Raw genomic sequence first — 27,379 nt, forward strand, 5'->3', positions numbered from 1 at the left:
AGAGAGCTTTTAGACTTTAGGTAACATCAGTGTTGTTTAACTCTTGCTGCTTTCACACAGGAGTTTCTGAGTGCAGATGTAGTTTTTAGCCGAACACATGACAGATTCAACAAAATGTGATGGTGCTTTTGTCATTACGGTAGCTACAAATGCTTATCTTCATTTTCAGTGCATCATAATTGCAGCCAGCTGCCGCAAGCATTTCTCCTTATCGTGGTGCCCTGGAATGACCTGAGTCAGCTTTTAGAGACGCCTGATTCAACTGTGCTGGTGGTCGATGCCAGGTATAACACAGTAGGTTCCTCTTTCAACTCAATCTGCTCTGATTTTTGCTGTAAACATATGCAGTGTTTCTTTTTGTGTGTGTAAATCTCTGAATCTGTTCGATATCTGAAGACTAATTAAATAAAATTGGGCATGCTAACATTGGGAAATCTTCATCTTGCCACACTGATACTTCTAGGCATAAAAAAGCATATTCCTATACACAATTTATCTAGAGTGGTGTCACAGAGAAAACAGGGACGTAACGAGAGACAAAACTGACAAAACTTATTGACAGCGTTTGGTTTTCAATAACAGTAAGCTATAATTCAGTTACTGTGACTCCATCTCATGATTTAGAGCCTGTAAGCCCCCGTGGATTCAGTCACTGGGCTCCCATCATGCTCTGCTGCCCTCTTGTCCCAGAGGAAGACTCTGACCTCACCCAGTCTATGCCCAAGGGTCAAATATGGGGTATATTGACCATTCATGATCTAAAAGCTTTCAAACGTGTTTTATTATAAATTTTTTTCTTCAACAGGTCTTATATTTATACATTTTAATAAATACATCTTAATTACTATTGTTACAGCTGGTTGGATCCATTATCATGTTTCATTTCCTCTTTACTCAAGAGCGGAATCAAAACTGCATAGGAATTTCATTGAACTTGATCAGTGTCTATTCTGGGTATAAACTAGCGTTTATCTACCACAATATTTATTTTTGATGCTTTGGACTTTCACCTTGTACTTACCACATTGATTTAAAGATAACAAACAGTCACATAGCAACAAAACACAATTTGACAGTGTGACATAAATGGATTATTTACAGTAGTTTATAATTGATATTTCTCTACGATTTCAAAATTATTTTTGTCACAGGAAGGTTTTGAAAAAGTGGTGCATGAAAAATATTTTTCTGTCCCAAATGATATAAAAATCATTTGTCCAGCAGTAGAAATACAAACAAAAATCGGTTTTAAACAAACCTTTATGGAGCTGAAATTTCAAAATATCAGGCAATTTTTTCAAGAAAGTTTGAAAGATGAAAATAATTAAATAAGAAAACCTTAAGTGATTATTACATTCGTATTCTGAAAGCACCTTAACTTTGAGCAAAAAATTTAATGAGAGCGGATGTGTTTTTTAATAAAAGAGCACACGCACATGTCAAATTGAATTATAGTCTATTCTGAAATCTCTATTTGATGTAAAAATTTTGTTTGTGTTTTCTATGATAACATGACACACACCATCCTCTTTAATCTGACACAGAATTAGTCCTCCAGCATCTGTCATGGGACTGACATAACCTCTCTAACGCAGGACTTGACCATACTGGTTTTTACATTATGAATGTGAACAGTGGATCCACGTGAATGGGTCCAACTGGTCGTAGTACGCTCCCAATTACAAGCCGTCTGGATTTGTTCAAATCCATTATTCAATCATGGGTTTAGTGTAGTCAGATGATGAGGCAAAAGGAAAATGTAGTTTTTGGTCCTGTGGTATTGGGAGACTGAAGGTGGTTCCATGCCATGCTGCCAATGTGGTTGAACACTGTTATGCAAATGGAAGCTGTAGCCAATATTACAGAGTTAAAAACAAAAAGACAATTTTTTATTTATAATTCAATGATAAGAGACAAACTTTTAGTTAAAAGCCAATATTTTTAGCAGATATTTCCCCTTTATTAAATGGTCTGGATGCCCCCCCCCAGTTTATTATGCTACTTGGCAGAAGCATTAAGTTCATACAGCTATATTTTAAAAAATTTTCCCAAAAGCCTAAAATAACACAGTTTAAAGTTAAAACTGATTTAGTTTAAAGAGTTGAACTGCATTAAGGTTGTATAAACTGAACATCCTTTGCTCTATATGTTAGCATCCACGTACAAAAACTGTATGTGGATGAATCTAATACTGTAGATAAAGGTGGACAAAGTCTTGTACTGTGTAGGTATTTTATTGCAACGTTGCTGAATACTGTGAAAGAATACATTGAAGAACACAGAATTGTAGAATAATCATTCTATATGTGTATCTGTGGCTTGTAGGTTGATTGTCTCGTCTAATGCAGTATATTATCGAGTATATCTAATATCTAAGGGTATTGATTATGTGGATTTTCTACCAGCAAATCTTTTTTTTCTCTCCTTTGGGTCTCAACTTAATTTCACAGGTGTAACTACATACATTCAAAGGGCCACTGACCCGTGTGTTAATCTGCTATGCACCAATAAAATCTAAATCAATCAAAATATATAACTGATTTGTCTTTAAGTGTAATGCAGAGAAATACAGCCATGTAAACATGTTTGTAACATGATGCAAACATAATTTGTGCATGTACTAAAATAGTAAACCGAGTGACACCTAGTATTTGAGGTGCATTCGGTTGGGAGCAAAGAGATAAGGATTAAGGACCATTGATTTTTCTTTCTGTCCATGTGAAGAGTGCATGATCAGGGCGGGGAATCATGACGTCACGCCCTGAGATGACCAATGGCAGCGTCTGTTTTCCAGCCTATGGTTGTACAGTAAATACTATGGGGTCTGCCTCCATCTCCCCTGCAGCAGTGATGACAGCAGAGGGGATGACCAGGATCAAACCACTGGATGCTCTATAAAACCACTCGGTACAGCCGAAATATTCTTTTGTCAGAAGTCAAGGAGTCCGGTGAACTCGCGTTGTCTGGTGGGTTAGCCGAAGACAAGAACCTGCGTGACGGGGGGAACCTGTACAAGCGGACGGCCCGCTGCAGTCTGACTCACCGTAGACTCTCCCACCGTTGGGTCGTCATCGACGCCGTTTGCCCGACCTAGGTGCAAATTCTGCCGTCGAAAGAAAAGAAGGGACGGAACACCGGACCGTGTTACACCCGCTGGTGCAGCCCGAGGTGCGCTTCTTGGCAGAGCATGCTAGATAATGAGCCAACGGGACACATTGGTTCATTTGTTCGCCGGAGGGTGAGTGAGAAAAATAATTTTATTTAAAAAAAAATGTTTTTATGTGTGTTTTATTTAACAATCTCCACACGAACTCACTTGTGTAGTTTAATTTAGCTAGCTAAAAAGACCGTTTTGCACGCAGCGCGTGCGTGTGTTCCTCTCAGGCTCGTTCGTGACTAAACCTTCGGTCTTCCTGTTGACCCTTCAGAATATAAGCATCGTCTTTTTTTTTCTAGGCTACATTTTTCAGAAAATAAGCATGTGCTTTGTAAAATATTAACAATAACGTGACACAAAGAGCGATGTTTAGTGCAGATACAGCAAATTCCCAATTTGATTTCTTGACATTGATCAATCAGTTTTGAGCGACAATATTATTATGCTTTTATTTAGAAGGGGAAATCAAGTGTTTCCGCAATCGTTGCTTTTTCTCTCTCGCTATTTTATGATGTGTATTTTTTTTATTAACGGTATTAGTACACGATGTAATTGTCTCAGTGTTTAGATCCGTTTGATTTTCCACAAATTTTTATTAAAAGCACTCGTCGCTACAACAAATTATCATGCAAACGTCCATATAAAACAATTCAAAAGATTTTTTTGTCGTACAGTACAGTATTGCTCAACATTCCTATCTCAGCTTGTTGAGTACAGTGTAAGATCTCTGCTCCTTCTGCAGCTCTTTTGTTCGCCATTGTGACGCTACAATTACGCGTGACTGTACAATATCAGAGGGTCATTGTTTATTCATGAACACACTTATCGTGAGAGACAATGTAAACACAGACAAGGAATTTCACACTCTTTCCTTGACACAGCTGACCTGATCTTTCTTTCAATACCTCCCAGCAGGCGTATAAAATCTGAGCTGAACAGGAGACAGGTGGCTGGTTTGAATGGACAAAGTCGTGGATTCATGCTTTCTGTAACTGGAGGCCTTTGCTCAGCGCTTCCTCCCACTCCCACAGCAGACAGCAAAGTAGGCCAAAGGTCACCGCTGCCTGCAAGCCTGAATGTGGGTCGGTCGTCTGAAATGTAAATATAGCTGGTGCTGCTCAGAAGGATAGAGGAATTCACTATCCACAGCCAGGATAGCACAATACACCACCGCTGTGCTAAAAATAGTTATTTAGACCATCCTATAGAGATTTTATTATGGTATGTCACTGTGGAAGTGGTCAAGGACTTTGCATCTTATCTGTGTCGAGGTTTGACGGAGGGTTTTGTTCATACAGGTCCAGTTACAGAAAGCATGAAGGCCTTTGGTGAAATCAGAGAACGTCAACAAGCGTCAAGAGCAGCCGGAGAAGATTATTTATAAGATGAGCTTCACAACGTTTTGCTCGTGAAATTATAACGTACGACAACAATGAAAATGACGAGACCGTGATGTTTGTCAGATGGAGATTTAAATGACTCCATTGAAATTGATATTCATTTGTTTCTTTACACACTGATTGGGTCAAAGCAACACATCACATGCGTTGGGCTGATTTTTGAGCGGTCATATTTTTGTTTACGGCGTGTGGGAGGCCAGCTGGCGAGATAAACCGCACTCTTCATTTTCAGGACACCTCTCTGGTAACGTAAGTCACTTAGAGTGGACGGATTTCCATTGAGCTGCAAGATGAAACCAGTCATTTAACTGGTAACATTTGGTGTCTTACAAATTATTTCTATTTCAGTGTATTTCTACATAGTTCGAGAGCTGAAAGGAATAACAGAGGTTGGCAGTTATCAGGAAGGTTGAGAAAAGTAGATAGATGACTTGGACCGAGAAAGAAGTGTGTTAGATCTATTTGTGTTTCCCATTTGTGCCCCTCTTTATTCCGCTATCCCTTTCCTTTCTCCACCATCTCCCCTTCACACACATCCCTGATGCCTTCTAGATGTGGAGGCACAGTCGGTGCTATTTTGACGTGTCCTCTGGAGGTTGTGAAGACTAGACTGCAGTCCTCTTCCATCACTCTCTACGTCTCTGAAGTCCAGCTCAGCACTGTCAACGGAGCCAGTGTGGCCCGGGTCGCCCCTCCAGGGCCTCTGCACTGTCTCAAGTAAGGACAAACTAAATGCTAAATCCTGTATGTATGATCAACCTGACTCAGATCAAATGTTAAGATGTTACCTGACAATATATAACCTCTGTTCAACCGATGTGATTTATGCACATCAGTGTAACATCGGTGTAACGGTTTTTATGTGCTGATAGACCTGAACTTAATATTTTAGCTGTGAAATGAATAGTGAATTTGAATACTGCCATGATAGTAATTGTTTCTCAAAATCTTAGTGTGCAGTTAAGGGAGGTATGTGTTCAGTCAGCTCGTGGGTTTAGCACATGGACTTTAGGCGTCCTAATCAGACAGTGTGGTTCCATACAACCACAGTGAAATGCCCAATAAATGATTGATTGTTTGAAACATGATATGTTATGCTTTGTCTCATTGGACAGTGGAAACTTACCAGTAAGATGAGAAGTGAGATTGTAAAGGTATCCAACGTTGGTTTGGTGTTTATTTGGAGTTCAAAAGTTGGATCTGGGTCTGATGAGTGTGGCTGCAGCGCTGTGTTCCTTCTCTATTTCTGTGGCTGTCACAGAGAGCAGGTCATACAGTGTAAACACAGAGCTGCTCTATGTGGAATGGAACACAGCCAAAATGCTAACTTTGTATTTTCACAGTTCAGCGGGTTTATGTTCTCACCGAAATGGTTCAACCACAAACCTTTCTTAGAAATTTGCCTTAGTAAAAAAATAAAAGAACCCATTAGTGCTCATTAACAAGGCAAAGTTAGCCATTTAGCAATAGCTCTTGGACTACCGCTCAGATAAACCGCTACTGACACAAACTATACACCACTAGTACGTGATAGAATATAGAACCGGGGCAGAAATTAGTGTCAAGGAAAAGGAAAATTTCCACGTGGGTGAAAGCGGGTCAGACCATGTCCTACTGTAGAGTATGTTAAGTAATAATTTACACTGTCGCTCTACATCCCGTGTGTGTGTTTTGCAAGGTTGGTAATGACTCTGTGATGAGTAAAACTTTGCTGAGTTGAAACATTTAGCTGACAAAGCTGAGTTTTTTTTTCTGAGTGAAGTGTCTGGTTTACATGGGCAGACACTCTTTGAACTCAGGTGGCAACAGAAACTAAACATGTGAGCCCTAAAAAACTACCATAAACACCATAATGGTGAGGACACACCTGTGTTTTCATTTATTTTCAGCCTGTCAGTGTCTCTGTGTTTAACACTAGTCTGGATGGAGTGTCAGATTCTGGCTCACGGCCCCAAAAGTTTTATGAACCGGTCGAGCTGCACCGAATGTAGATTTAGTTACAAACAGAGATGTTGTTGAACTGTTTTGCCAAATGAAACTCTATCACAAACAGTTTACCACGCTGCCTCATGCATGTCTCTATCTGTACTAGCTAACATGTTCTTTATCAGAGGACATGGATTTAAATCACCTGTCTCTACAGGATCATTCTCCAGAGAGAGGGACCCCGATCACTCTTCAGAGGACTGGGACCCAACCTCGTTGGTGTGGCACCTTCCAGGTATGGACGCTTTTCCCCACATGATTCTGCAGGTGTAGCTAATCCTCCCCTGACAAGGAAACCTGACCTTTCTATCTTAAATAACATCAAGAAGGTGTGAAGCTTCAAGGAGGAAAAAAAAGAAGAAAAAAGACAGGGGAGGAGGATAACACCGTCTTTTGATGTTGCAATGAAACAATTTTATCAGCATTTGTCTGAGTTTTTATCTGATAGCAAACGCGGTTCTGCATAATTGACGGCATGGCATGTGACGCTGCAACATGAGCACATATTTTTTAGTTGGTGAAATTCTTCAGCTACGTAATTAGACCACAAAAGAATCAGAAACTTACAATATGGAAAAAATGGGTAGATTCTTTCTTTATGACCTTGGCCTGGTGGGGTTACATAACAGCCTGACGTCAGCGTATCAGAGGCTGGATCAAGAGGCAGCAGCAGTAGCAGTGTGGACTGGCCCACCCCGTCAGCTTTGTCACGTGACTGTTATTTTTATTTATTATCCCGACGGAGATTTCACACTGATGCAGCTGTATTTGGATTTAATTCCTGACCTCGATAGCTCTTCTGTCGGTTTGCTGTTGTGACTCTTTCTCAGCAGCACGTTCCATACTTTTATCTTCCTTCTTGTCACTTGTCCTTTTGGTTATTATCTGTTTTATAGCTTGGTGTCCTTCACTCTCTATATGGGCTCACATTGTGTGTGTGTGTGTGTGTGTGTGTGTGTGTGTGTGTCAGTCTCATGAATGCGATGTCCCACCAGCTTGCTATAAATACAAAACTATAAATATTATAACGAGGTGGACACGATGAACCTGCAATCTCCTGGAGTCTCATCAACCTCCTGATGTTTCTCAGTAAACTCTTCATGTAGCACCAGGTTTACTCTCATTAAATCCGTGTTTTCATCACACTATAGTTGTGTTATTAACATAACAAGATATGTTCAGTCTCAATAGTTCTGTGACACCACTGAAGAGCAAATCTTCTGGGAGTATGAAATAAATAGTTGAAAGACTGTTGAATTTTCAGGAATATGAAACATCTGTTCCTGTGGTCATGAAACAACACGGCTGTGGGTTTTATCCCCCTGATCGTGGACTCACAGGGGACACAAACGGAGGTCTTGTGGTGCAGAATCGTTTTTCTGATTCTTGGCTTTTGGATTTCAGATTATCCATATCTGGATAAAGTTGAAGCTTCGACCTGCGATATTATTGAATTATATAATACTTTTTAAAATTAATATCCACAAGGATATAAAGGTGTTGCTAGGGTACATTGATTTTGTCTCTTGTTAAAATTAGTAAAGGTAGTCCTCAACATACAAACGCAATTGGTTCCAACAGTTGTTTATAAGTTGAATTGGTCGAAAGTCGTTAATGCTGTTACTACTCTAAATACTAAAGTACTATTCCCTTTGACTTACTACAAACAAAAACAGGACATAAAAACAACACGTGATGAAATAAAAGACTGTTTCAGGTCATTTCGAGTTGAGTCGTTCTGGATTATACGTCAATTTAAAAACAAAACAAAAAACCCCCCCCCGGAAAAAATAGATTGTTATTTCACTCAACATAAGGTCTCTCTGCCACAAATACTTGACTCTTAAAAATCACTAGGAAAGCATGAAAAACACAAAATATCATATAATCATTAAAATATGTATGCATAGTTCCAGTGTCACTAGTGATACATTTCATCGTTTTAATTTAGATTAGTTTACGGTAAACTTTTGCTCTTAATAATTTAGTCCTTGTGCAGAAGAAGAAGAAAACACTTCAAGGAACTCTTAACCAGCTTTTTTCTTCACAAGTCAAGAAGAGAAAACTATTTTAAGGACTACCTGTAAAAAAAATTTCTGACGGTGGGAAGTTCAAGAAAAACCTGTGATGATGAAGAGAGTAAATTCCTCTGGGCGTGCTGTTTGCCATCATTAGCACCACATACACAATGCATGCTGAACAGCTGGCTCGGCCACTTTCCTCCTTACGTATGAGAGGTATGATTGTGTTGTGCGTGCATCGGTCTGTAAAATGAGGACAGGATGGTGGGCCACGTGGGTTAATCCCACTCAGTGGAAATAAATCCTGTGATTTTATTTAACGAGAAGCAACTAAAATCATGGGAGATTAATCTGCTATGAAAGCATGTTAAGACGTTCATGAAGACAAATCACGATTTTAACGACGTAAAATTGGCTTAATTTAGCCCTGCATTAACCTCAAGTAAACGCTTTTGCATGCAGTCAATTTAATTGCTTCCTCTATATAAATCAGCCGGCTTTTAGTTTGTTGTTCATTCATTGGCAGTCACAAATCGATCAGTTGGATCAGTGGTGGGTTTGGTGAAGAAGCTAATGATTTAAACCATGGATACTGTCCTTGTTAAAGCCGACCTGACCAGTGTTTTTATTTCTCACCGACTCCTGGCTGATTCCCCCACAGGGCGATATATTTTGCGGCCTATTCAACAGCGAAGGAGAAGCTGAGCGGCGTGCTGGAGCCAGACTCGACCCCGGTGCACATGTTGTCGGCTGGGATGGCAGGTAATGGTGGCTCCTCCCCCCCTTCCCCCTCTGTCTGTCTGTCTGTCTGTCTGTCTGTCTGTCTGTTGCTGAGAGTTCTATCTGCCTGTCTGTACGTCTGTCTGTCAGGTCAGTGTAAATCACTGATGCATTTTTGTCTAAGAAATAATTTATTCAATTTGTTTTTATCGCATAGATGCTATTTTTCCCCCTCATCATTTTTACCACAATGTAGAAAAACCCTAGAGATTCACTTCACATGTTGCTCCTCACCCCCAACCCCACCCCTACCCCCTCCCTGTTACCATAGTCACATGTGGGATGATGGGATCGGATCCTGGCAAATGTGGAAGCCTGTGAACAGCTAAAGCATGTTAAAGCTAATAAGGTGTTATAAGAATTCATTATTCATGTCTAGGAATATTAAAGATATACAGATTCATCAGAAAGCACAATTAGAGACTCTAAGGATCAAAATGACTTTCATTATGATTGGAAATGGCTTCATGTTTAAAACATTCAACGTACATGTGAGCTTCATGAAGTCCAGTTCAAAGCTAACTTATTTGAAGCACATTGAAACCATACCACTGACATATCCTCAGGAATTATTTTAACATCATGCAACATATTATTTATTTATTTATTTATTGCTTCTTTATATAATTACACCCATTAACCAGGTAATACATCATCAAAGCCAATCCCAATTCCTCTTTTTAACCCTTCCTCTCATTTTTGAGCCAACGCTCACAACAGTTATGAGGGCAAGTGATTGGAAACCACATGACACGGGATGACACTCATCACGTCACCAGTAGATAAGTGAACTTTATGATGAAGATAATTAATGAACAGTCAGATTGACTGGATGCATGTTTTTTTGCAGGCATACGTGAAAGGTATTACAGTATTTTCCACATCGTAAGGCATACCTAAAGCCTTTAATTTTCTCAAAAACTTGACAGTGCAGCAAATAATCCAGTGCGCCTTATGCCTTATATATGAAAAAAAGTTTTGAAATACACCTTTTATTGAAGATGCGTCTTATAGTCCAGTGCACCTTATAGTGCAAAAAATCTACGGGTGACAAGTCGGACTCATTCACAGGACAGAACAGAAGAAAAATAGCAAAAGAAATATTTGCATCCATCTGGAGGGCTTGATGATAACTAACCCTGCTTCCCCTTAGAATAAATGGGACAGCCTACCCTACATGGAAGCATGCAAAACAGAGGGATGGGGGGCCAGTGCGAGGGCTAATGGGGAGAATTGGGATTGGGCCTCTCGTCTCTTCCTGGTGGTCTCGCCAGCTCACGTATTGTTGAAGAGACATACCCTTAAATCAGGAGTCCGGAGAGAAAGAAGAAAAAAAACCACTTGGTCCTCACAGTTATGGTTGTGCTTTCCTGCTGTCCCAGCTCCCCTTCTCCCCTCCCATTGCCCCCGTTTGTCCTCCATTATTTCCTTTCACCTCGCCCCCTTTTATCCTTTGTTATTCTTTAATTTTGAGGCCTCTCCAGAGGACTCTGTAAATGGTTTAACATCCCAGTTGTTACTTAAACAGTGTGGTCTGGGCCCCCGTCTTTGCTCTGTGTGTATAGAGGAGAGAGCACAGCCCCGAACGGTCGACAGGGGCCCCTGGCACTCAGGCGGACACGTCAGGTAGCACCCCATTTCTTTACACTGGTATGATGAAAACCATGGTGATTGTTATGAATATTAGAAAGTTCATAATGGTTAATGATTTGTAATAATTAAAGCATTGCTGATGGCAGCGTGTTTCCTGCTGCTTTGTAGATTTAGGTTGTTAATATAAGGTTTATATTTAATCCTTCTTCTTGACAACCACCTCCTTCCCCTTAGTTTTCCTTCTCCACCAGCATAGTAAAGGTAAACTAATGACGCTTGTGACTGTGTGTTAAGATCAGCATAAAGAAATGCTAACCTTGTCACTGCTACAGAAGACTGTAATGTCTGTGTTTCCTTTCGTCTCTTTCCATCATCCACTGACATTAACTCCAGAATCAGCAGCGTCACCATCAGTCACCAATAATTGTGTTCCGCTCACTAGTCTGTTAGGAATCCGATCTTGTTCCAGGACTAATCAAGACAAACTCTTCTTGAAGAAGAGTCATTTATTGGTGATGTTGCTGCTTCAGTTATAACCGGTTGTCTTTAAGGACCTGCGGCTCCAGCTGTCGGTTCAAGTTCGTTGAATTTGATCAGGTGATGGTTCCGTAGGGTGAGCATGTTTATGTTTGTTTGTTTCTGCTTTTTGTGCTGATGATGTTTTTTTCGTCGGCCTGTTCGCAGGACGACTCAAAAAGTTCAGAACAGGTTTGATCAGATATTGATGAGATGCAAAATTCTAGCGGCAGGTTTTCATTGTCCAGGAGTTTCATTATGAGGGTCGGAATCCATCCATCAATCCATCAATCAATCTATGCAGGTCACGGGTCTGCTGGAAACTATCCCAGCTAAGTACGAGAGAGAGGCAGGGTACACCCCAGATGCGTCGCCAGGACATCTCTTTTCATGCTTTTATTCTTCACTCATTGCAGATAAACGGCCACCAGATAATGATATTAACAAACACTTTGTGTGCAAATTATATTGGGAGATGATGTTTCTGTTTGATCCGGCTGTTTCCATACAAATGAATGGACACGATTGCAGTGATTGATTATGTAGTAACTGACAGGCCTAGTCATGTAGACATGTCGCATTTTCCTCTTCAGTTCTTCACTACCAAGATGCACAGATCACATGACTATAATATTTATAAAGCTTGGTGTGTGAACGTCATTTAAAAAAAAAAATTAGTTGATATTTATTTGTGTTTGATTTCGAGAAAGAAATGGTGATACATATTATTGCTATTTATCTGACATGTTATAAATACTTGTTCCGTTTTTAAAACACATAAACAAAACATTGACAGGAAGTAATTACTCCATCATGGACTATCAGGTGTCCAAATCAGAGTGATTGACGTTGATAATAAATAAAAAATTTGTCTATTTTAATACTGATAGACACAGAATACGTTTTCTAGGAGGTCCCCCAGTTATTCCACTTCCTGGTTGATCTGGAGACGAATCACTCCATCGTTACTAATCATCACCTCAGCTTCGTAAACAAGCCTCCCCACCCCTCCAAACGCCATTGTCCATTGTTTTGAGTTTGTTATAGACGATGACAAGGTTAGCATTTCCACCTGAACAGTCAACATTTAAGGGACACAAACTTATCAACAGTAAAAGATGTATTATTAAAAAGAAAAAGAAAAGTTGTTGGGATTGGTGTTTGGGGAAAGATGGAGGAGGTCAGTTCTTCCCCTCCCTTTTCTGTTCCAGCTCCCAGCAGGACCAGTGGGGTTGGGGTGGGGTGGGGTGGGTTGGTGGGTGGGTGGTGGATGTGGGGTGGATGTGACTGCTGCTTGTGTGTGACTGTGGTACAGAAAAGCCTGTGTCTATTTTAGGGCTTTACTGTAAAGCTTTCCCCCCCTGCGTGATTGGGTGGGAGATCCCCGCTATGCGAGCCCCCCATATCTGCAGGCTACTAGCTGCAGCGGGGAGGAGCTGGAGGAGCTTTGCCCCTCCCTCGTGAGTACACGCCATAGATGCTACTTCCTGTTTTCTACTTCTTCTTTTTCTTCTTTTTCTTCTCTCCAGCCAATCTGCATCCTCCTCATGCAGTCGTCTTCACGTAGATGTGACTCAGGTGTTTCTAGACTTACTTTTACTCCTGGGAGTAACTCAAAATGAAACACAGGAACACACTCACATCTGCCTGACATGCATTCTATTTTAACGCACCTTCAGAGAATACCATTTATTAAGTGTGATGCGACTCCAGTGACAATAGTTCTGTCTTGTACACATTTGAAAGTGTTGTCTTAGAAAACAAGCTACCTCTGTCAACACCAGCCACTGCCGTCAGGCTGTTTTTAGCTACGATAATTCAGTTGTTGTTCACATACTGGGTAGTATTTCATGTGTGTGATCTATATGTGAATATAAAAACAGCACACACCACATTTAGCCCTCGGTTCATGATGCTAATGCAGCCACGCTGTAGCTACCTGCTCCCGTTTAGGGACGTGTTTTCTCAGTGTCCTTTTTACAGTTTAGTGGATGTTGTAGTTGAACAGACTGTGTTCTCCCAGTTCTCTCTGCATCGGTCTTGATCTTTGACCTTCTCTGAATTTCTCAGGGTTCACCGCCATCACAGCCACCAACCCCATCTGGCTGATCAAGACCCGTCTGCAACTGGAAACCAGGTGAGGAAACTAAATCAATCGAGGATAAACACGATGTCTCTGCATTATTACCGGACTAAATCCTCCTTTGTGCTGCCAGAAACCGTGGCGAGCGGCGGATGAACGCGTTCGAATGCGTGCGGCGGGTGTACCAGATGGACGGGCTGCGAGGTTTCTACAGGGGCATGTCGGCTTCTTACGCCGGCATCTCTGAGACCGTTATCCATTTCGTCATCTACGAGAGCATCAAACGCAAACTGCTGCAGTCCAAAGCCCACGACAGCATGGGCGAGGAGGACAGCTCCGTCAAAGACGCCTCGGACTTTGTGGGCATGATGCTCGCGGCGGCGACCTCCAAGACGTGCGCCACCTCCATCGCCTACCCTCACGGTAACCTTCTGTCTCAATTTTATCTCATCAAACCAGAGATGGTTAAAAACCTGCCATATTTATTTATTTAAGACATTAATGTTTAATATCTTATGTGTTTATGGGGATGTTATAAAGTAATCCTTAGGTTACTCGCAGTTAATGCGTTCCAGGACCACCAAGGAAATTTCGCAATATTGCGACAAATTTATTATTTATGGTAATTTAAATGTTTATGAACCTTCTCCGTACGTATATTAAACCAACAGTCTTACAGATTGTTTAAAGCGCTTTTAAGTGTTTCTTTAATAGACGGAAGTGCGCTGCGTTCCGTGAGTCTCGGAACGCAGCGCACTTCCAGCTGCTGTCAGCCAATAGAACGCTCGCACGGTATCACGTGATTACCTACTAAAAATCCGTGATGAGGTGAAGCCGTGCATCTTTAAGCGCGAACAAGTGAGGGATAACTTTTTTCCCCATTTCCAGTCCTATAATTGATTGTTATGTATTTGTTTGGAGGTTTTTCATTATTTTATTACTGGACATAAAGTTTAAACTGCTTAAAGAGGAAGAATGAAAATAAGTTTAATTTAGCTTATATTAACATAGCTTATCTTAGATTATTTTATCTTAACTTAAACTACAGTTAACTTGGGCTCTTGTTTGATTTTTTTAATGAATGTAATAAAATCATTTGTAGCCCTATGGGACAAAACATTGAGATATCTGGCATCTGGAAGGAGGTGGTGACACATTTGTCCCTATTGGATCATATCGTGACCCACTTGTGCTATAAATATCATTCTCCTCTTACATGCATCCCACTGCTGGCTGCACGGGTTCAGATCGCTGCTGTTAGCTTGTCCCTGTTTGTATGAGTGTCTTGTGTCTTGAACGGCGTTTCCGTTCCTTGCAGAGGTGATCCGCACGCGGCTACGAGAGGAAGGCAGTAAATATCGCTCCTTCTTCCAAACGCTGCTGACGGTGCCCAGAGAGGAGGGATACCGGGCGCTGTACCGCGGCCTCACCACGCATCTCGTCCGCCAGATCCCCAACACCGCCATCATGATGTGCACCTATGAAGTGGTAGTCTACTTGCTTGGCCATTAGCCCGCCAAGTAGGTCACCTTAAAAAAAGGGGGGGTGGGAGACAGAAAATGACGCTTTGAAGGAGGCGCTTTGGTGAGGAGAGGACAAGACGTCAAAATGAAGACCAAAGGAAAAAAAAAAACCCCCGACATACTAAAGTGGATCATCCATCCATCCATTATTTTAGCCTCCTTTGTACATCTGATGCTAGCTGAATGGGGGTGGGGGGGTTGATGGGGGTAGTCCTGCACTCATGCTCACCTTCGCACCTGTATAGAGAGTCACCTGTGAGTCTGCTGGTCTTGGCACGGGGAGGAAGTTCTAACATCGGGAGAAGCTCACAAAGACTAAATGGGAACGCACACGAGCCCGACCCCCCCCCCCGATGGAGTTTACCGCTGTACAGCAGAAGAGGAAGGAGGAAGGTCCCGTCAGTTTCACTGTCTGTAGTTGGGCTGGAGAGGTATTATGGGTACGACACAGAAAGGGTTTGACACCTGGTACACACGGGGAACCGCTGGAGGAAAACCAATCAGCACGGCTCAGTGGCCCGAACAGGAAACAGGTTCTGGTTTATGTAATAAAGAGTGAGAAAAGCCTTTTAACGCTGACAGGAAGTTGAATCCACCAGGAAAGATAATCCTGTAAACTCGCTTCAGTTGTGTGACGCCACCGTCGGATATGATGGCAGGACTGGCAGCGTTCATTGAAACAGGAAGTAAAAACGCGTCGCACACCTGTAACCTGTGAGTGCGACCGCTTTATGTGTGGATCTCCTTACGGGAGCCTTACGGTTATGTCAGAATTCTGTCTTCGGTTTTGTCAGGTAGATCTTGCGAAAATTCCATCTTTGGGAGGTGTTTACATCCCGCAGTTGACAACGGCATCCGGGGTGGGGTGTCAAGACTGCGGCGCCGTATGTCATGGATGTATAAATAGTGCCCGCGTCCGTTTGACATGTGCTTCATCTGAATTCACACATAATCCAGCATGGTGGCATCTTCCTGCGGTGTTCTGTTGAGGCACAGGCGCAGATATTTGTTCTGTAATACAGAACAGCTGTGAAAATATTGGTCTTATTTCTGATTCTCTCTAAGGCCACTCCTAGTCGCTCGCTCGCCACTGCTCTTTGAAACTGGGGAGGAGGGGCCAACGAGTCCTGTAAAACCAATCTGCCATCTGATTACGTCGCTACAGACTGTTCTCCGCTGCGCCAGTGCCACACCAGTACGTAATGCTGCAAATCTAACTGGAATGAAAACATTACCTCCACGTTCGCTCGCTGCGTTCTGTTCCATCGGAGGCTGACGGTGGCATGTCGCTGCCGCCGCTGCTCATTTAAATCTGACGCGCCCTCTTATTTGAACTGTGTAACACGGGATAGTCCAGAACATACCCAGATGTAGTATCTACTTGAATATAATGTGACTGTGAGGTGAAGTGTTGCAGTGGAAGATTGCTGATGGCGTCGCATCATCAACCCCGTCACCTGTCCTTCACAGTCACCTTGAGTTGTGTTCATGAATGTGTGGGTGTGCATACATGTATAGTTAATACCTTTCTGATGTTGGGAGTGTGGTAAAGCTACTGTATGATACCGACAGCTTTCATTTGCACTCTTTTTGCCAATAATCTCCTCCAGTGGCTTCCAACTGACCTGAAAACATGCACTTTTACGGCCTTTTAGGGCTTGTGCTTTGCATTTTATTGTGTGAATTTGTTTGAATTTGTATATTGTAAAGGAAAAAAAAGTATTACTCTATATCAAAATATTTTGTGCAAATGTTCTTTTAGCAGATATATTGTACAGAGTTCTCAGTAGTTGTAAGGCTGTCCAAATGTGTGTGTATGATATAGATACTGTATGAGCATATCGTTTGTATGATCGCGCTGCCCGGCATTTGCAAATCATTTCTTTCATTTTTTTTGTGCAATTTGACTTTTTTGAATATAGATATTGTTTGGCGAAGGTTTTTCTTCTTTTACTTGGAAGCTGCCGTCATTCAAATATTAACAGGAAAGTCGAGAAATGCTGCAGGAAAATCTCACGTGAGCTTCTATATTGGAGCGTTTGTTGGCATCATATCGTTCATAATCGTGTCCAAATGTCGTAAAAAGTGATGATTTCATCTCTAATCGTGTTTACGTTTTCCCTAACCTTCTGTCAAATCGTTTTTATTTTTCAGAGCAATTTTTTTTTTTTTTAATTTGAGAGCTCAAGAACAGGAATTCAGACATGACTAAAATAATTTGTTACTGAAAGCTGTTGAAGTTGTACCAAAGCAACTTAATATTTTTTGTGCGACTACTTGATGTTGTTCATCATCAGAACATTCTCTTACATTAGTGCCCACCCTCTGCAGTGCAATGACGTATGCACAGTTTAAAAGTAATTTATTTCACCAATTACAGAGACTCAACTACAAATCACAGGATCTTGACTTTCTTTCCCTCCTATTTGCAGGATCATTTCACAGGTGAACTAAAACCTGCTGCACCTTGTGATAGTCATTGATTTCCAGTCTCCATTGATGCGCTTTTAGCCCATAGTGCTGGAAATAAACTTGCTGACTCATTTTAAGTCTCCCTTGCAGCTTTTATTTGTTTGGCTTAATTGCAGTGATTGAGTTCAAATTACCAAAATCTGACTTGAACACAACTGGACAAGTGAACATTTCATTTGTGTCTGTATGCAGTTCAGTATCTTGAATGTGGAAACTTCGACACAGAGGGTCGAATGAAACCTGGAATACTTTTTTTTTTTGTGTGTGTGTGTATCAGCCCAGTCATTGATGTATTTGTTTTTTAAATAAAAGGAAATAAAAATCCACTTACAACTAAAATTGTATTATCTTTTTCTTTTAATCATAACTTTTGTATTCCAGCTTCCCAAAGAAGGAGCCGTTATATATAGACGAGAGAAGATCTTGATGAAGTTAAAACACAAAGTCTCTGTGCTGGTCCAAGCTTTAGGTGCAGGTTGTCATGGAGACAAAATATTTTTAACATTTAGACGAAGAAGACGAAATGTACTTTATTAATCCCACAGGGGGAAATTACTAATGAATAATTAAAATAATAATACTTAAATAATAAAATAATGAAAATAATTTATAGATGTGAACTACACTAGAGTTTAGTAGACAAGGAGGTAAAAGGTGTCTTGCACAACTTTAGTGTCCACTTTCTCATTTACTTTTATCCACCGGCAGAGGGAGCCAAATAGCTGCTAACAGACTTCATAATTGCAAAAGATTAATCAACTCTACATTCAATTCAGTTCATATTCATGGCTTCTATTTATACTATATACACAAAAACATTGTTATCCACTGTAACACATATCTTATTATGTTGTGGGATGTCACAGTAAATCACAGTGGAGGGAAACATGGACTTTAATCCTACATGAACTGAACTCATTTATTGCATTCATGTATTCTGGTTCCAACTATGAGGAACAAAAATCTGTGTTAGCCTTGTTTAATCGTGACGGAAAGTGGACGAATTAAAACTCAGTGTCTGTTCTCTGTAAAACAGCGCCATCTTGTGGCCACTTTTTGTGACGCCACTCGGCGATCACGAGCGAGTTCTGTAAAACCAGGCTCCTTCTGAAAGAGGCTTGTTGCATTAATGACTAACACTGAAATCATCTAAATAATTTCTCAAAACTGAGATCATAAAGCACATTAAGTGTTTCTGTCAAATTCGAATACATATCCTGTATTACAGCAATTACACTGATCTAATGGTTGTATACAAGGCAATAAAGTTGTGCGTTGTTGATTTCATACTGTGTTATTTCTCCTCTTCCTCCATCGGTCTTTGTTAAACAACATCCATCATATGTTCACTTATACGGTGTCACATGTTTGTTTTGTGTTTTGATGCTGCTGCTGGTTATCTAATAATAAGTAAGATAAATTTTCTGATCAGTGGGGCAAAAGCCAAGGACAAGGGTCAGACATTCTGATCCAGCAGCCGTCAAATAGTTCATCTAAGGACAGAAACAAGAAGCAGAAATATAAATGTATTAGGATCAAATCTCCATTTAGTTATTCTTCCTTCAACTAAGATTCAGTCAATTTATTTTGATTTTATGTCAGCCTGTAACCTGATTCGGATTAATTATATATTCCGTGGTCCCGATCTTTCTAGATCACAATCTAGATGGATGGATGGATTTCTCTGGAACCCACAGCCGTGATGTTTACAAGAGCCGAGAAATAGCGTGGGGTTAATGATACCTTAACTTGCTGTCGGAATTTTTGGTATCGTATTACCTGTCGTGTTGTCTTTGCGAGGAGAGACAGGAAAGTTTGCGAATCAGAGCAGATGACATGTAAGTATGGATTTCAGACTATGACTCACAGTCATATAACAGACACAGCTGTGACGACAACAGCTTGACAAGTGCCTTAAATAGATTTCAATAAATAGCAGATCAGAAAAAGAAATCAAAGGATGTGTCTGTCGATGCGTCAGTTCCGGAAAATATTCACCAGTTCAAAGTAGATAAAAACGATCTTCCTGTAATTTTTGGCGAATTCGGATCAAAAATATTAAATCAAAAGCAGCTTAGATATCATAACAGGAAATATTAAAACATAAAAGTAACATTTGAAAGGACTAAAATTACTGCTAAAAACCACATAAATCTGTATAAAATATCTGAAAATAAAAAAACCAATAGAATTGAATTATAGTTAATAAAATATGTTGTTTGTTGTTCCTATGATAAAAACAATAAAAACACATTTTTAGAAACAACTACAGTCATACAGGCTAGCGCCCAATTCAGTCATGTTCTGTATACTGACAATATTATTCAATTCTATGAAGTAATACTGTAGTATAATGTTAATATCATTGTATCAGTAATCGATATGACCGCATTGCACTGCTCTAAAAATTAAAACAACTACATTCTTAAATTACGGATAGTCTTTGAATCCACCATCCGGGAATCAGCCAATAACGTTAGAGCCGAACGCTGCGTTGTGGTGGAAACGACCAATCAGGGCTCGACTTGCGGAGTAAACGGACACTCGGCATCGGGACTCGGACCGGATTTATCGGGCTGCTGTGAACAGAAACAAAGGAACCGTGACCTGATCGGCGGATCGTGTGAGACGAGACCGCAGCGGAGAGAGCCCTCGCTTCGGTTTGACTTCCGTCAAAAAAGAACCGAGAAGAAAGTGGAGACGGGTTGTGTTCGCTGAGTGTTTGACCGATGATCCGGTGCTAGCGGTAGGTGTGTGTACTCTCAGTTCTAACTGCTCTCATTCACACCGGACGACTGACTGCGGAAACTAAATTCTAAACACAGGTGAACTTTTCCGGTGTCACCACTTGTGTTTTTTTTCTTTGTTTGTTTGTTTGTGTTTGTTTTTTTGTAAGTCTTCACAACATACGTCATCAATACTCCCACCGCACCTGAACGTGTGTTTGAATGACGTGTGTCCGACTTGTGTTGACGTGCTGGTGTCGCCTTATGTCGTCTTATAACGGGATGGAAAGGATGAGCGGGACTTAGTGTGGATGGAATGCGATACTAATTCACCATATGATCTAAAAATAAAAAATAACAATAATAATAATCTTAAAATTCTGTAATATTCTTCAACAAGAGCTAAAGAAATATACTTTTACAATCCTTCTTTATCTTCACACATCCTGAAGCATCAAATTCTACAAAGAACCTCATATAGGAGAAAGCTGAACTTATAATAACCAACTAAAATGATCAGGGGTTTGTAAAAAAGTCTTCAGCTGCACAGGAAGTGTTACTTAAAGCTGCTTTTGGATGTGAGAGATTTGCTCTCTGTGGCACCACTTTGACATTTCCTCCGCTGAGATGGGTGAAGTGATAAGGACATGCAGGATGGAGAGCAGGTGGTGCGAGCTGGGAGGCAAATAGATGATGGAAAGAGATATACCGCAAGAGGAGAGCAGAGGAGAGGTGAGAAGGGGAGGGAAGGGGTGAAGAGAAGGATGGGGGGGGGTGGGAAAGTAAAGAGAGAGCAGGTGAAAGCAGATCGATTGTCACTCCTTCATCACGTGTGTGAGACGCAGCCTCAGTTGGTTTCCTCACGAATGATGGCTGGAAAAAAAGAAGAATTGCTTGTGTATGCGGGTGGTGGAGTCTGCCCGCTGATGGATGTTCGACAGGCAGATAGATGGAGGGATGAGGAGGTGAAGGAGAGGATGGGATGAGGCATCCTGACAGGATCTGACATCATCTGGAGGAGAGCAGTAATCCTCCTCCTCATGGAGCGGTGTGACTCCTGATGATGTCACACAGGAGGAATTGGTGGAGGATGATGACTGTCAAGGTTACACAGTGATAAGAATAATGTTTAATGTTACCTCTAATGGTGATAATGACGATGATGTCATCAGTGGGTGGCGGCCACCATCCAATCCCAGTCCAGCATCACCTGTGGGATGAGGAAGCACAGAGACTCCAGGGGAAACGCCAAGTTAGTAACAGGAATTAAAGAGACATGAATGCAAGGAAAAGGAGAGTGAGGAGCTCAAAGCATCATGGGAAATCCCCCAGCAATGTAATCCCATAGCAGTAATGCCAAGGGCTAACCTAAGATAGCCTTAATTGTAAAAGTTGCTAGAAATCAAAGTTTTAAGCCAGATCGTAAAACGCCACTATGTGACATCATCGCCCTCCAGGAAGTGGAACACGATGATGTCACACCGCATCCGTGTGAGGTCATTGAGCTGAAATCCTTCATTCCTCCAACCATTTCTTAGACATTTCTGCTACATAGGGGTCCATTACGGGTTCTGATGGTCACTGCTGATGTAGAGATGGTCGGTCGGAGACGTGGATTCTTGTTCTGGGATATCCAATGAGGTCACGGCGGCGTAGACACGGTGATGTCACCATGATCTTTGTGTATTTTTATGGGTGGGTTAGGGTTAGTGGGTTTTGGATGAGCTCCAAGAAGGTGTGGCAGCTTTTTTGTATCCAGACTTGACCAAACCTTTGCATGCAGAGAATAATCAATTAACCTTCACTACATATTAGACCTGATGTCTCTAGAGACTTAAAATAAAAGAAAAGATAAAGTTTTCTCAAATAGGTCTAGAAAGAAAAAAGCAGCACATTTTCAAAGTGACATTAAATGATAAATGTTTTTAAAAGCTTTCCCTTCAAACAAGAGCTTTCATTGTTGAATTGTCATTGTTAGGGATTAAGTTGAAGAAGATAAAATGTCAAAAAAGCTTTTAGCAAACACTGATTTTAACAACTCCTGCAGAGCATTCACGTTGAAAGACTTTTCCATTTTGCCAGCATTTATATATATTTTTTTTCTTACTTTCTCGCAACGAATTGTCAGCATCACTGACCGGCGTGAGGAGAGAGGCAGATGGGATTCAGCTTGCGGCTCAGATAAGGGGAAGGGAAACTCTTATCACATCCTGTCCTCTCCTGCTGAAACCCAACAGGTACGGCGTGGCATTTTGAACAGGCTGGGAGAATCCTGAGTGGAAGTTTTAATGATGAAGAAATACCCCCGCGGGAAGGCGTGAGTGATTTCAGAGTAATAAATTCAATGCTGACGGCCGTCTCCTGGAGGTGACTCACTTTTATTGCTCATCAATTCATCAATATCCTGATCTGAGAGTAATTTAAATGAGTTTTTTTTTTTTTAACGTCTGTTTCTCGGGACGACGGAATGTTTCTAATGGTCGTTCTTGTTCTCCCAGCAGCAGCAGGGCGTGATGCTTTCAAGTTATTTTCATTTGTGGGTCATTATTTTGTTATTTGTGTAAAATGTCAGCAATAATTTCCCAGAGATTAAAAAATTATGCATTCAGTTTAATCTTTTTTTTGGGGTGACCAGCGGTTTGGTTGCAATAATCTTAGTGATAGTTTGTCTCTTCATGTCAATCCTTGTTTTTAAATTATTATTTTTTTACTTTATCTCCACAATAAAGCCCCAGTAATATTATTACAAAATCATTTTGTACTAATATATATGGAAATGAGGATTGAAAAAAACAACACATATAAATGTGTGTTATTATTAAAAAGATAATTTTCTTTATCACCACGCAGGTTTTTTACACATTTGATATTAAAGGATTCTCTTATCTGGATGTGAAGCATGTCCTTTCTGGGGTTTTTTCTTTTGTACCGTCCAATTGTTAAAATGGCGATGATTGATGTTGTTGTTTTCCGTTTGGATGTGTTTATGAAGCCACGCACAAATATATCAAGTACTTTGTCGTACTCTGGAGACGCCGTCTCTGACAGAAAGCAAAAATAAGCCTGATCTCGTTGTGGTGGACAAAAAATACCTTCCATCTATGAAGCAAAGACAGAATTTATTCTACGTGTCTGTGGAGTAATTTTACACTGAAGAACCTCGACTGCATCAAAAATAATAGACAGACAGACAGACAGATGTATAGATAGATAGACAGACAGACAGATAGATTTCAAGCACCTCAGGCTGGAACATTGAGTGGGAATTCATTTATATTCAGCAGCCTTTTGTTAAGTCAGTGATACACTGCTGAACTTACAGAAACACACACACATGCGTGCACACACACACACACACACACACACACACACACACACACACACACACAACACACACACACACACACACACACAGACATCCCTCAGAGGGAACTCTCATGGTCCGATGCTCTCCAACATCAGTGACATCAGCTGCTCCGAGGAGGCGACATATTTCCTCCCATCCTTGACAGGTGCTTGTTTTCTAAATGCGGTGTACAACCTTTGTGTTTGTGTATTTGTGTGTGTGTGTGTGTGTGTGTGTGTGTGTGTGTGTGTGTGTGTGTGTGTGTGCGCTGCGCTGTGCCTGCTGATGTAATAAGGGCAGATTTCCTCCTGGTGCCTGTCATAACAGTGAGTGGCAGAGATGAATTCAGGATGTCATGTCAGTGGCTCTGTGTGTGTGTGTGTGTGTGTGTGTGTGTGTGTGTGTGTGTGTGTGTGTGTGTGTGTGTGTGTGTGTGTGTGTGTGTGTGTGTGTGTGTGTGTGTGTGTGTGTGTGTGTGTGTGTGTGTGTGTGTGTGTGAGTGAGGTTCTCCTCATGTTTTTGTTTTTTTTTTGCTTGCTCATCAGTTCAGGGGGTGAGGTTGCACTGCTTGTCATCTTGTCGTCACCCTGCGTGACACACGTCAGGTTGTTTCACAAGCATTGCAGCGGTGACTCATTATCCAGTCCGATCTGGGAGCGGTGTTGACTTCGTTCATCTCAGCTCATTTCTCCTCGTCCTGCAAGTTTATGTAGTTTTATCGAGAACAAAAAGTTAATTTAACTGTGAGCAAATTGCAATGGTGTGATCTACCAGGATGAACAACTTACGTGTTGCATCATTTTAAATTTTTTTTAATTTTTTTGCCTGAAGGGGAAAACAGGATAAAACGTCCTGCCAGAGACTCTCGGAGTCTTCTCACGTATCGTCTCTCAGAGAGCATCCTGGCCGACTTCTCCAAATAAGACCCCCCAAAAATAGACCAGACAGCCTTGTGAGACCTACTTTACCACACATCGCATTCACACCAATATTCAGTGTGATATTAGATTCATCCTCGGGTCATAAAAGAAATGAGACGAGCCCAGTCAGCCTGCTGCGCTTGCAGAAAACCCAACCGATGCACTTTTGCAGGGATCATAGAGTTTGAGCTGGGAATAATAATATCTATTGCTAAGTTTTATATACTGTCAGAAACTATGTTACTTATTCTTAAATGCTCTTATTTCAATTATTGCTAAAAGACAGTAGAGAACGTATGATCTGTATGAATCTACAGGAAGCCTCTAGTTAGCTTAGCTTCACTGAGCATCACATAAAGGCGGGCTCCATCAAAAAGTGACAAAATCTGTGAAAACCTGTGATTTTACAGATTAATGATTCCCTCTTTTATTCATTCTTGATGTTATACGAACTTAAAGAAGCAAGCTTTACATTGTGAAAACTTTTTTTTGGTCAATCCTCAGGACATTTCCTATAGCGGTTAGATTTTCAAATAAACTTTGAAACACAACTCTGGGGCATGTGGGATATGAGCAGTGTTCAGTCAGGTATGCGCATGAATGTAGTCGGTATTATTCTTTTATTCCTCTTTACAGTACTGTTCTCAATAGGGAAGAGCCAAATGATTCCAAACTTTGAAGCTGATACCGTTGCCGTGGTGATCACATCCAAATCAGTATTCAGAGGTTGGGCTGAAAAAGAGACGAAAAACAAATAAAGGAAGAACTGAAACTCTTTGGTCTTCAAGTTGGCTGAGAACTGCGTCTGCCGAAAACACTTTGAGCATCCATAAGCCCTCAAACAGTGTGTGTGTGTGTGTGTGTGTGTGTGTGTGTGTGTGTGTGTGTGTGTGTGTGTGTGTGTGTGTGTGTGTGTGTGTGTGTGTGTGTGTGTGTGTGTGTGTGTGTGTGTGTGTGTGTGTGTGTGTGAACACATGACTCACCTCGTTCTCGTTGCTCCTCAACAAACGCAACCTGGTCACTCCCTGATTGGTCCAAACGCCTGCAGGGCGTCATGACGTCTGACCCTATAGACGCCAAACTCCACCTCTGCCCCGCTGCAGTCACAGAATAATAAGGTTTCATTTCAGATGAGTCATGAATAATGAACTGATGAATAGAGTGAAAGCAGGAAGAGCTTCTAACTCTCACTGCAATCAGCCACTGACCAGCCAACACCACTAGTTGACCCCCTGACATCGATTTTTTTGTTTGTTTTTGTGCCCAGCTCTGCTCGATATCAACTCCGAGTTGGCTAAATGTGTTTTTCAGTCACTAAGAAAAAAAGTACGGTGAAAGCAGATTATTGATTTTTGCTCCTTGAACTGTTGAGTTTTTTCCCGCAGCTTTCGAGAATATCCTCCATGACCCCCAGCTACACGTGTACACCCACTTGTTAGCACATGTAGCATCATGTAGCATCATGTGGCATCATGTGGCATCATGTAACATCATGTTGCATCATGTGGCATCATGTGGCATCATGCAACATCATGTAGCTACATGTTGCATCGTGTAGCATCATGTTGCTTCGTGTAGCATCATGTAGCACCATGTAACATTGTGTAGCTTCATGTTGTATTGTGTAGCATCGTGTAGCATCGTGTAGCATCATGTGGCATCATGTAGCATCATGTAACATCATGTAGCATCATGTGGCATCATGTGGCATCATGCAACATCATGTAGCATCATGTTGCATCGTGTAGCATCATGTTGCTTCGTGTAGCATCATGTAGCACCATGTAACATTGTGTAGCTTCATGTTGTATTGTGTAGCATCGTGTAGCATCATAGAGCATCATGTAACATCGTGTAGCATCATGTAGCATCATGTAGCATTGTGTAGCATCATATAGCATCATATAACATCATGTAGCATTGTTTAGCATTGTCTAGCATAATGTAGCATCATGTAGCTACATGTAGCATCAAATAGCATTATGTTGCATTGTGTAACATCATGTAGCATTGTGTAGCATCATATAGCATCGTAGCATTGTGTAGCATCATATAACAATCATTTAATATTGTTTAGCATAATGTAGCATCATTTTGTATTGTGTAGCATCGTGTAGCATCATGTAGCATCGTGTAGCATCATAGAGCATCATATAACATCGTGTAGCATCATGTTGTATTGTGTAGCATCATGTAGCATCGTGTAGCATCATATAGCATCGTGTAGGATCATAGAGCATCATATAACATCGTGTAGCATAATGTAGCATCATATAGCATCATGTAGCAGTGACCTCTCCTTGCAGTGACTGACAAATATAAAAAGTTAAGGGAAGGTATTAGTTTTATTTAAACAGCAGTGTAAATGACATGAATGGAATGTAACATTCTCGGGTCATGTGACCCTCGACCTACCGATGGCAGGTCCGTACGACACTGTTGATGTTGTGTGTTAATGCTACGGGACAGCCTGTGTTTAAGGAGTGTGAGAGCCTTTTCTCCTCTGCCGCCCACTCTCTCACCGTTCCTCTCTTTGTCTCAATCCGTTGGTTTCTTGGCGTAATTACGGAGCTCGCAGAGGCGTTTAGAGCCTCATGAATATTTAGGGATGGAAGGGTAAGTGTCAGGGGAGACCCATGTGCAGGACTGCCCTAATTATGGAGATAGGACTCCAGACCCTCACACACACACACGCACGCACGCACGCACACACACACACACACACACACACAGTCAGGGACAAAGGCCAGAAAATGATAAAAAGCCTATAATTTTGGAGAAGGTAATTTAAGGCTAAACAAAGGTACAGCGCACACACACACACACACACACACACACACACACACACACACACAC

General features: G+C 41.2%; 2 protein-coding genes across 4 annotated transcripts in view; both read left to right on the forward strand.

The window, feature by feature from the left end:
• Positions 1 to 2,850: 2,850 nt before the first annotated feature.
• LOC137612779 (solute carrier family 25 member 36-A) lies at positions 2,851 to 17,864 on the forward strand. The gene is made up of 7 exons (XM_068341488.1): positions 2,851 to 3,238; positions 5,110 to 5,274; positions 6,701 to 6,778; positions 9,226 to 9,326; positions 13,524 to 13,590; positions 13,670 to 13,959; positions 14,855 to 17,864. Exons 1-7 carry the CDS (start codon positions 3,198 to 3,200, stop codon positions 15,046 to 15,048), a joined length of 936 nt encoding a protein of 311 aa, XP_068197589.1. The 5' UTR covers positions 2,851 to 3,197; the 3' UTR covers positions 15,049 to 17,864.
• Positions 17,865 to 20,074: 2,210 nt separating this feature from the next.
• Positions 20,075 to 27,379, forward strand: part of LOC137612326 (SPRY domain-containing SOCS box protein 4-like) — a 44,984-nt gene continuing 37,679 nt past the window's right edge. For 2 of the 3 annotated variants that reach the window (XM_068340804.1, XM_068340805.1), the window contains exon 1: positions 20,075 to 20,277. The gene's annotated coding sequence lies outside the window, so the exon portion shown is untranslated. Of the gene's footprint in view, positions 20,282 to 27,379 lie in introns of all 3 variants that reach the window. The other variant, XM_068340806.1, reaches the window with a different exon arrangement.

This window comes from Antennarius striatus, chromosome 18, assembly GCF_040054535.1.
Source record: "Antennarius striatus isolate MH-2024 chromosome 18, ASM4005453v1, whole genome shotgun sequence".
NCBI lineage: Eukaryota > Metazoa > Chordata > Actinopteri > Lophiiformes > Antennariidae > Antennarius > Antennarius striatus.